Source organism: Myotis brandtii, unplaced genomic scaffold (genome assembly GCF_000412655.1).
Source record: "Myotis brandtii unplaced genomic scaffold, ASM41265v1 scaffold724, whole genome shotgun sequence".
NCBI lineage: Eukaryota > Metazoa > Chordata > Mammalia > Chiroptera > Vespertilionidae > Myotis > Myotis brandtii.
In genome coordinates, this window is record NW_005370857.1 from 13,946 (window position 1) to 25,114 (window position 11,169).

The window sequence follows — 11,169 nt, forward strand, 5'->3', positions numbered from 1 at the left end:
GGCCGCCATCTTGGCTGACAGTTAATTTGCATATACTCACTGATTAGCCAATGAAAAGGGTAGCGGTTGTACGCTAATTACCATGTTTCTCTTTTATTAGTGTAGATGGGAAACACTAATAAAAACGTGAGGAGATATTATGTCAAATACATTCTTAGGTTGGTAAACAGACATCTTCTGTCTACAGATCAGTGATAGTTATAGCAGACCTCTCTTAGGTAAAGGCAGCTGTTAAGGTCATTGTATCTACAACTAATTCAAGCATTGACTTGGGCATTTGCATTTGTTCTTAACCTTAGTCCAGAGAGGAATCACTCACTCCATCATGAATTTCCCTTCAATGAAGTCTAGCCTCCCTGGAGAAAGCCTGCCATGGAAGGTGTGGCCTTCTCAAACATCAGTGCATAGAGACGCTTTGTGCAGACATGATCATTGATGCGCAACAAATAAAATTAATGCAACTAACCCAAATTATTATTTATTTCTGGCACTGGAATTCCCTTCCCAGAAGTAGAAACCCTAATTCTATGAAGTATGAGAAGTACACCATTTCAAAGCAAAACTCACAATGTACACAAAGCATTGCTTTAGATAAAAGATGGCAGCTGCAGAGGGGAAATGATAGCTGGTTGCCATGGTTACCAAGGCTCTGATTCAGGCACCATATGCCCCCTGCTGTTCTCAGCCTGAAAAAGCAGGTCTGTGGTGTCCTAGTTTGGAGATGGAGGGTTTTTTGTTCGTTTGTGTTTTGTTTTGTTTTGTTTTTTTGTGGCTTTTTTTTCTTTATTGATTAAGGTATTAAATATGTGTCTTGTCTATCCTTCATGATTTTTACATTGCATATACAATGTGGACTCTACTTTTCATGTGAAATAAAATAATGCATTTTAAGAGAGTTTTAATTCTGTGAAAAGGTTCGTTCATCTAAAGAATGCACATTTAGATGTGGCCCCTCTAAGAAATAGTCAGAAATAACATGTGCTAAAATAGATGTGTTTATAAATGAGTCCTTGTTCAGAACAGAACCTTTTTAGAATTTAGCGAAGACATTTGGATAACATTACTCATTTCAGCTCTCTTCCCAATGGCAAAGAGAATGGCTTTGGGCAGCTCCGTTTGTAATATACTGCCAATCACCAGAGGCAATGCCTGACAATTAGGAAATCTCATTGCTTTTGACTCAGAAAAGGAAAGGCATACTTTCCAGTTTATAAATATTTGGCTTATTATTGCATGGGAAACAAACAGATTTTGTGAGGCGATATTATTTATGTCAAATACATTCTTCTAGTAGGTTGGTAAACAGACATCTTCTGTCTACAGATCAGTGATAGTTATAGCAGACCTCTCTTAGGTACAGGCAGCTGTTAAGGTCATTGTATCTACTCAAGCATTGACTTGGGCATTTGCATTTGTTCTTAACCTTAGTCCAGAGAGGAGTCACTCACTCCATCATGAATTTCCCTTCAACGAAGTCTAGCCTCCCTGGAGAAAGCCTGCTGTGGAAGGTGTGGCCTTCTCAAACATCAGTGCATAGAGACGCTTTGTGCAGACATGATCATTGATGCGCAACAAATAAAATTAATGCAACTAACCCAAATTATTATTTATTTCTGGCACTGGAATTCCCTTCCCAGAAGTAGAAACCCTGATTCTATGAAGTATGAGAAGTACACCATTTCAAAGCAAAACTCACAATGTACACAAAGCATTGCTTTAGATAAAAGATGGCAGCTGCAGAGGGGAAATGATAGCTGGTTGCCATGGTTACCAAGGCTCTGATTCAGGCACCATATGCCCCCTGCTGTTCTCAGCCTGAAAAAGCAGGTCTGTGGTGTCCTAGTTTGGAGATGGAGGGTTTTTTGTTCGTTTGTGTTTTGTTTTGTTTTGTTTTTTTGTGGCTTTTTTTTCTTTATTGATTAAGGTATTAAATATGTGTCCTTATCAGCCCATTTCCCCCCTACCCCCCCCCCACTCATGTTGTCACCCCCCTGGTGTCTGTGTCCATTGGTTAGGCTTATATGCATGCATACAAGTCCTTTGGTTGATCTCTCCCTTACCCCCGCCCTCCCTTACCTTCCCTCTGAGGTTAGATGGTCTGATTGATGCTTCGTAGTTCCCCAGGGGAACAGTACTGGCCTTAGGTGTGAGGCAGTGTTTGTACTATCTTACCTGGTGATAGAAAGATTATGGAGCTACAGCCTTACTTGTTGTAGAAAGGAAATAGACACACCTCTCCCCTTTTAAAAATTATTTTTTTTCTTTATAGAAACACTGCTATATGAGCATTCATTCTCAAAGGTCATTCTTTATCCTGTTTTCAGGTCACATTAGCTACCCAAATATGTTAGGTTATGCAATATTATAATAGCAACAAACTCAAAATGTTGGGTACAGTCATTCAGAATTTTATATTATACCAATGCTCAGGCATCCAGAATCTTTCGTACCCTTATCTCCCTCTAAAAGTACTATATGGCAAGTAACAGCAGTATGACTTTATTTTAATATTGAATTGTGTCCAAATTTAAATAGATATTACAAATCTATACTAATTTTTATACTGTTCCACAGTGGAAGATAGAGATTCTGGGCACTTGCCTTGGGATCCTTGAGAATGTTCATAGTCATTTGGTTGTTGTCATTATGCAGAGGTAAGTAAATATACAGCATATTGTATATGATAATATCACAAAAATTTTAGCCCTTACTGTATTTTAGGGGACTCCATGTTTGATTTTTATATTTATGGTAAAGATACAATGAGGTTTACATATTGCTAGTGATTCAACTTTGAAATAAATACTTTATGTTAACCTTCTCTCCAGTTTTGAGAAATTTTAAAAAATGATGACTGATTTCATACTAATGATTTTGCCATACAAAATTATAGTATATGTTATTTTGCTGTCATTTTTAACAGTGCTGAGAATGGTTAGGCTTATATGCATGCATACAAGTCCTTTGGTTGATCTCTCCCTTACCCCCGCCCTCCCTTACCTTCCCTCTGAGGTTAGATGGTCTGATTGATGCTTCGTAGTTCCCCAGGGGAACAGTACTGGCCTTAGGTGTGAGGCAATATTTGTACTATTTTACCTGGTGATAGAAAGAAGATTATGGAGCTACAGCCTTATTAGTTGGGGAAAGGAAACAGACACCTTTCTCCCCTTTTAAAAATTATTATTTTTCTCCATAGAAACACTGCCATATGAGCATTCATTCTCAAAGATCATTCTTTATCCTGCTCCTAGTCAAATTTGCTACCCAAATATGTTAGGTCATGCAATATTACAATAGCAACAAACTCAAAATGTTGGGTACAGTCATTCAGAATTTTATATTATACCAATGCTCAGGCATCCAGAATCTTTCGTACCCTTATCTCCCTCTAAAAGTACTATATGGCAAGTAACAGCAGTATGACTTTATTTTAATATTGAATTGTGTCCAAATTTAAATAGATATTACAAATCTATACTAATTTTTATACTGTTCCACAATGGAAGATAGAGATTCTGGGCACTTGCCTTGGGATCCTTGAGAATGTTCATAGTCATTTGGTTGTTGTCATTATGCAGAGGTAAGTAAATATACAGCATATTGTATATGATAATATCACAAAAATTTTAGCCCTTACTGTATTTTAGGGGACTCCATGTTTGATTTTTATATTTATGGTAAAGATACAATGAGGTTTACATATTGCTAGTGATTCAACTTTGAAATAAATACTTTATGTTAACCTTCTCTCCAGTTTTGAGAAATTTTAAAAAATGATGACTGATTTCATACTAATGATTTTGCCATACAAAATTATAGTATATGTTATTTTGCTGTCATTTTTAACAGTGCTGAGAAAAATAATTATCCACATTAAATAAATAAGCTGGTTAAAATATATGAAAATAATTGTTACCCTTGACAACTATTCTAGTATTGTGTCACAAGTTTTAATATTGTGCAGTTAAAAATAAATCTGATCTAGAGATTTCTATAATACAGGATGGGGCAAAGTAGGTTTACAGTTGTGAGTACACAAAACAGAGTTTATTCTTGTATTATTATTTAATAATTGTTTTTTTTATAGCTAGAAACATCGATGAGAGAGAAACATCGACCAGCTGCCCCCTACACATCTCCCACTGGGGATATGCCCGCAACCCAGGTACATGCCCTTGACCGGAATCGAACCTAGGACCCTTCAGTCCGCAGGCCGACGCTCTATCCACTGAGCCAAACCGGTTTCGGCTGTTTTATTATTTTTCATACAAGCAACTGTAAACCTACTTTTAGCCCACACTGTGTTTAGTATTTTTAATTTTGGTGTTCATCAAGACAGTTTCATTGTCCTAATAATTGACTTTGTAATAAGTAAATGTTACAAATTTGAATCTGTAAACTGCATTATGTCCATTGATATTTCTCTTATATATTTGGGGTCCCAAATGCAATTTTTTTTTGCCAAATGGGTTCTGGTACTAAAAACAAGTCTGAGAATCACAGACTTGATAACGTCAGGCCCCTAGTCAAATACCTTTTTGAAGAGAATTGACACGGTCTCAGTAGACAGATCAATTGAAGGAATTTCAAGGTAATTTAGCCTCCCTTCTGATCCAGGTTTTAATCACCCCCAAAAGAAAATCCATTAGGATTCACTTCCCATTTCCCCCAATCTCCCAACCACCAACGTACTTTCTGTCTTTGTGAATTTGCCAATTCTGGCTATTTCCTATACTAGTAAATGGAATCACATAATATATGGTCTTTTGGGAGTAGCTTCTAAGCATAATGTTTTTGTTTTTAAATACATTTTTATTGATTACAGAGAGTAAGGGAAGGGGAGAAAGAGATAGAAACATCAATGATGAGAGAGAATCATTGATTGACTGCCTCCTCAAGCCCACAATCCAGGCATGTGCCCTGACTAGGAATAGAAACATGACCTCCTGGTTCATAGGTTGATGCTCAACCACTGAGCTACTCCAGCTGGGCACTTTAAGTCTTCTAAAAAGGAGCCTAAATGGGTTAGTTTTCCATTAAATGCAACAAGATAAGATTATGACATTAGGAATAAGCACATTTTAATTTATTCAAGTAAGACCTGCCCTGCCTGGTGTGGCTTGATTGGAGTGTTGTTCCATGTACTGAAGGGTCTTGGTTGTACTCCTGGTCAGGGCACATATCCAGGTTGCAGATTCCATCCCTGGTCAGGACGCATGTGGGAAGCAACTGATAGATGTTTCTCTCTCACATCCATGTTTCTCTCTCACATCCATGTTTCTCTCTCACATCCATGTTTCTCTCTCACATCCATCTCTCTCTCTCTTTCTCTCTCTCTCTCTCTCTCTCTCTCTCTCTCCCTCTCTCTCTCCAAAAAGAAAGGCTTGTGTTAGCAGGGTTTATTGACACTTTGGCCCAGAAGATAGCTCTTTGTTGTGGGAACTGTCCTATGTAGGATGTTTCGCAGCATTCCTGCGTTCCTGGCCTCTACCTAAGTGTCAGTATGACCTCCCCACCTCCCACTAGTTATGACAACCAAAAACATCTCCAGACATTGCCAAATGTACCCCAGGGGAGGGTGGGGCAAAATGGCCCCAGTTAAGAACCACTGTTTAAAGATTGAACCACTCACCAAAAAGGCTGTTCTGATATTAGATGATAAAAGTTTATAACATAGAATTGTAAGTCCATCATAACCAACTCAGTACTTTAAAGTAGAATGTGTCTTGTCACAATCCCAGGAAATTATAAAAACATTGATGCTGAGTTCCGCATGGTTAAAAGTAGAATATAAAAGCTAGGGGGGAAAAAAGCTCTAACACTAGAAATTAAAATAAGACAGCAACTCTTGTAAATAAGTATTAATCAAGAAGAAAGCAAAACCAAAATTGAGAATGTCTAGAAAATAACAAAATTTGTTTGTAAAACAGTGCTCAGAAGAAAATTTATTGTAATCAAGGTATAATATTCTTAAGAAAAAACAAAGCAAACAAAAATCAGTGGGATAGACATTCGAACTAAAGTTAGAAGTCTATAGAAAAACTAAGAAAAATAGACAAGAAATAAGTAAAATAAAGCAAGATATTAATGAATTAGGAAGCAGAAAAACAGTAGAATTAATCAATGATTCCCCCCCCCCCCTTGGGAAATTTGTTGTAAGTGAAATCCAGAACAAGCAAAAATGACTTACTAAACCACTAATTAATTAACAGGAAAAACAACAAATAGACATACAAAATAGGAATGAAAAGGGGGAAATAACCACAGGTTTAGGAAAATTAAAGTAATCACAAAAGTACAAGCATATAGGACAGCTTAGAGACTTTTGTTTACTGATATAGCCCAACTGCCTAGGATAGAGCCTAGCAGAGTGGCACACAAAAAAACTTGTTGACTAAATGAACAAATATATTTACATTTCCTAAACTATATGATATTGATACATTTCAATAAGATAAATTTGAAAAATTGATCCTAGATGAGACAGAAAGTGTACAGGCTCCCCATGGACAGAAGTGGAATTCTCAGGTAAATTCCATCAACACTTTAAAGAACAAATCATTTAAATTTAATTTGTTCTAGAGTGGAGAGAGCGAAAGAGAATCTTGCTCTCTCTTTTTAAAAATGGAATGAGCACAATTTGATCATGAAGAAAACTACAGAATAGTTTTATATATAAATATTAATACAAAAATGCTCAGCAGAGCATTATCAAATAGCAGCACAGTTAAAAAATATGTGCAATTATTTCTGTGTGCTCCTGGTAAGGCTGTTCCTCCCTGACCTCTATGTGGCCCTCTGCAGGTCTTAAAGGGAGGTCTGCCCAGCCCCCAGTCTTCTGGCAACTTTATCTCTTCCTGACCATGCCCACATGCTCCTAAAGATCCCACATAGCGTTGAATGAAGACTTGCCAAAAGCTAGATTGACCCTACATAGTCCATGTATTTGCTATTCCCTGCCACCATACTCTGCATCTCAGCTCTCAAACTGGTTAAAACCCCAGTGCCCAGGAGGAGATTATGATAAAAGTGATTATTCCTCCCAACCCCATGCCTCAACCAAGAGAAGTGAGAATTTGGGGATTTGGTACATGGAGGTAGAAATGTGAAGTCCACAGTTCAGATCCAGGGAGAGTTCACATTCAAGGACCAGGACTCCACAAGGCATCCAGATTTAGTTACTAGTCTACAACTATCAGAAATTGAAGCACCAGCAGGAGCCTGAAATTGTTAGGGACTTCCAGAGAAATACCAACCCTGAGAAATGATTTTGCTCATCCTTTATTCATTCCCAGAAGTGTGGTCATAAAGTGTGCACATCTCAAAGTGTTGAAGGCTGCAGGCATGGGATCATTGTCTATGTCCCTCTCATAGCTTCTCCCACTGCCCTCAGTGTCATTGCCTATGGAAGATAGTGCCCAAGCGAGGTCCCCTAGGAGAATAGCCAGGACTAGGCAAATCAAGAAACATTCTGTGGGCTGGAGCTGGAAGTCCTTGCTGCTCATGTCCCTGTGTTTTTGTGGATCAATGAGCACCATATACTTTTGGCCTCTTCTCCTTTTCCAGGCAGCTAATGTCACTATTGACAGACCTTACTCCACAGCACATCAGAGGCCTCTTATTAGACTGGAGTTTGATTTGGGTTAATAAACATCTCTGGGATTACAAAAGTCCCCAGGAGGGTCAAAAGTATTGGTCAGCAATGCCTGAGCTCAGCAAAACTTTGACTAAATCAGGTGATTTTTATCGTTGACTTCAGTTGGAGAGGCTGGAAATCATGACAGAGGGATGGTGTATTAGTTTGCTAGGGCTGCTGTAATAAAGTGCCACAAACCGGGAGACATACACAACAGAAATTTATTTATTTTAAAATATGTTTTATTGATTTTTTTAGAGATAAATAGGGGCGGGGGGGCGGAGAGAGGCAAACCTGGCCATGTGTCCTGACCAGGAATCAAACCGGCAATCTTTTGGTGCACTGGGTGATGCTCAACCAACTGAGCCACATCAGCCAGGAATTGAACCAGCAACCTTTTGGTGCACAGGATGATGCTCAACTGAGCCATACATATCAAAAATTTATTATCTCACAGATCTGGAGGCCAGACGTCCGGCAAAGTTGGTTCTTTCTAAGGGCTCTGAGGGAGAATCTGGTCCATGCCTCTTACTGAGTTTCTTGTAGGTTGCTGTAAATCTCTGAGGTTCCTTTATTGTAAAAGCATCACCCAGATCTCTGCCTTTATCTGCACATGGCCTTCTTCCTGTTTGAGTATCTGTGTCCAGATTTCCCCTTTTTATAAGGATACCAGTCCCATATTGGATTAAGGTCCACCCTAACAACCTCATCATAACTATTTACATCTGCAGTGACCTTATTTTGAAATAAGGTCACATTCTGAGGTGCTGGGAGCTAGGACTTCAACATATAACTTTTGGGGATGCAGTTCACCCCAAAATAAATGGGAAGCTTGAGAAGAGTGAGAGTGGAGGGAGAAGTGACACGCAGAAGCTCATATCAGACCTTTAGCCTTTCCTGACTTTCCTGTTTTCTGTCCCCGGGATCTGTTATGACTGAGGATCCCCCACTTCCAATCTTTAGGAATTTATATTTTTTCCCTGAGTAATAGTGGGGATCTTTTTCCAATGCCTGTTTTTAAAAAATGGTTTGAGCCCTGGCTAGTGTGGCTCAGTTGGTTGAGCTTCGTCCCTTGAACAAGAGGTCGTCAGTTTGATTCTCTGTTGGGGCACATGCTTGGGTTGCGGGCTCTATCCCAAATTAGGGTGCATGTAGGAGGCAGCTGATCGATGTTTCATTCTCACATTGATGTTTCTCTCTCTCTCTCTCTCTCTCTCTCTCTCTCTCTCTCTCCCCCCCTCCCTTCCTCTCTAGAAATCAATGTTAAAAAATGATATGATATGTGTAGTCCCTTCCCCACCCCAGACCCCTCAAAATACTTTGAAGTGATTTGACAGTAGAGATCAGGATTCAAATTTCTGTTCTTTTATTTTCATTTCTATTCTCCTTTTTCTTCCCTCTCTTCCCAGTGCTAAATGTGCAATAGGAACTTGATCACGGTTTTTTCAATTTAATTGAATTCATATGATTAGCTCCCTACCCCCATAACAAAATGGAGATCCATGTGGTGGAGCAAATCATCATAGTTTATTAATTTTTGTGAACAAAATATTTTCTAATGCACAGCATTGTAAGTATTAATATTGGAAACAGTGGCAATAATGAGTAAAGATCAATTTTTTTAAAAAGGATAATTTCTCAGAAGTGTATATTTTCAGGTCATTGATGATCATATATAAGCAATTGGTTTGGACAAATAATTTTTAAAGACCTCTCTTGCTCTGTGAAAGTGACCTAATGTGAATGAATAAAATATATTGCTTTAGTTGAATTGAAAATAGATATATTTCTATTGCAGAATTCTAATAATCTTATTCAATTACAAAAACTTAAAGTAAAATTACCAGTGATCTTTGGAACTTGCTATGTTGAAATTTACATAATTATCCCAATAACATTGTAAAAGTCTTATGTATAATAATTTTAGAAAGCCTTTTTCAATATTCTGAAAGCCTGCTTTTCAAATGCCTTCTTTTAAAATTGATATCTTTGGACCATCTAATAATACAGGGTTTTATTTGTGTATGTTGATAGTCTGAAGCCATTTTGCATAATGCTGGTTGTATGATACATGGGAGCAGGAGTGATAGGCAGTAAGTGTGATCACCAGTTATGTTGAAGCTCGTTCCCTTTAAAGCATGCAAGAGAAAACGAGCAGTTATCCATCCCTAAAGCTGGGTAAAATGAATAAAAAGTGATGGAAACCCACAACCACCAAATCATTATGGCTTTGCTGACAATTTAATTATTTAATTCCAAACTATTATTTCAACAGATTTAAACATTTTTTTCTTCAACATAGCTAAGTCAAAGTCACTTCTCTTATACAGAAGTTAAGCCCATCGCCACTTCATCTGAGGGTAGTAAAACCCTTTTCACTTCCACGTGTGGGGGAATCACCCAGCCAAAGGTCATGGTACACACGCAGGGAAAAATAAGTGCAGGAGCTCTCTGAAGTCAGTATTCTTCATGGAATGGATATTCAGGATGATCAGACCACCTGCCAAAACAAGGGAAAAACTTTCATTCCAAAGTCGCACAGCTGTATGTGTTACTAGCATCTTCTGACAATTTCAGCGACCACTCCCTCTCTCTGTTAATCATTCCTTAGGTTTCTTACCCACCTCCTCCCAGTTTTCATCAAGCCAGCACTTTTACTAAAGCCCTGGAGGTTTCAGTGTGTGTGTTTGGGCATGGAGGGGGCTGGTTGCCTCTACACCAACATTTTGCTCAGAACAAAAACACAGGAGGTGAGTGAAGCCTGCCTCTTTCCAACTCCTCCCTCCCTTCTGCTGTCCTGATAGAGGAACCACATAGGCACTTCTCTTCACAGCTCTGTCACCAAGCAAGGTCACCCTCTTCTCCGCACAGTGCTTCCTCGCCCTTCTCACTAGGCCTCCTGAGAGTTGATAGTTTGAGATCTAGAAGGTGATGACCAGCAAAGGAAGTTTCTGCTATAATGATGACAGTGATGATGATGAACCTATCTCTTAAATAGCAATGGTGAAACAGTCTTTGAAAGGATTGGAGTATGTGTGTGTGTGTGTGTGTGTGTGTGTGTGTGTGTGTGTGTGTGTGTATGTGTGTGTGGCGCCTGTCATGGAGCACATCTAAGACTCAGTTCTCTACAAGTACTATGAGCTTTCAATTAAAATATACAGCCCTAGCCAGCTTGGCTCAGTGGATAGAGCGTCAGCCTGCGGACTGAAGGGTCCCGGCCAAGGGCACATGCCTGGGCTGCGGGCTCGTTCCCCAGTAGGGGGTGTGCAGGAGGCAGCCAATCAATGATTCTCTCTCATCATTGATGTTTCTACCTCTCTCTCCTTCTCCCTTCCTCTATGAAATCAATAAAGAAATATATTTAAAAAATATATATATATATATATACATGGACATGGGCACAGACAATAGAGTAGTGATAGCCTGGGATGGGGCCTGGGGGCAGGCTGGAAGGAGTTAATGGGGACAAAAGGGGACATATGTAATACTTTCAACAATAAAGATTTAATTAAAAAAATAAAAATATAAATTAA

The 11,169-nt window shown here is 38.8% G+C and overlaps 1 protein-coding gene across 2 annotated transcripts in view; it reads right to left on the bottom strand.

Annotated features, from left to right (window-relative positions):
• Window positions 1-9,127: 9,127 nt before the first annotated feature.
• AKR1D1 (aldo-keto reductase family 1, member D1) overlaps window positions 9,128-11,169 on the bottom strand; it is a 34,963-nt gene continuing 32,921 nt past the window's right edge. Inside the window, exon 8 of one of the 2 annotated variants that reach the window (XM_005882491.2) lies at window positions 9,128-10,136. In XM_005882491.2, coding sequence (XP_005882553.1) covers window positions 10,094-10,136 — 43 coding nt within the window. In that variant the 3' untranslated portion in view covers window positions 9,128-10,093. The remainder of the gene's footprint in view (window positions 10,137-11,169) is intronic. The other variant, XM_005882490.2, reaches the window with a different exon arrangement.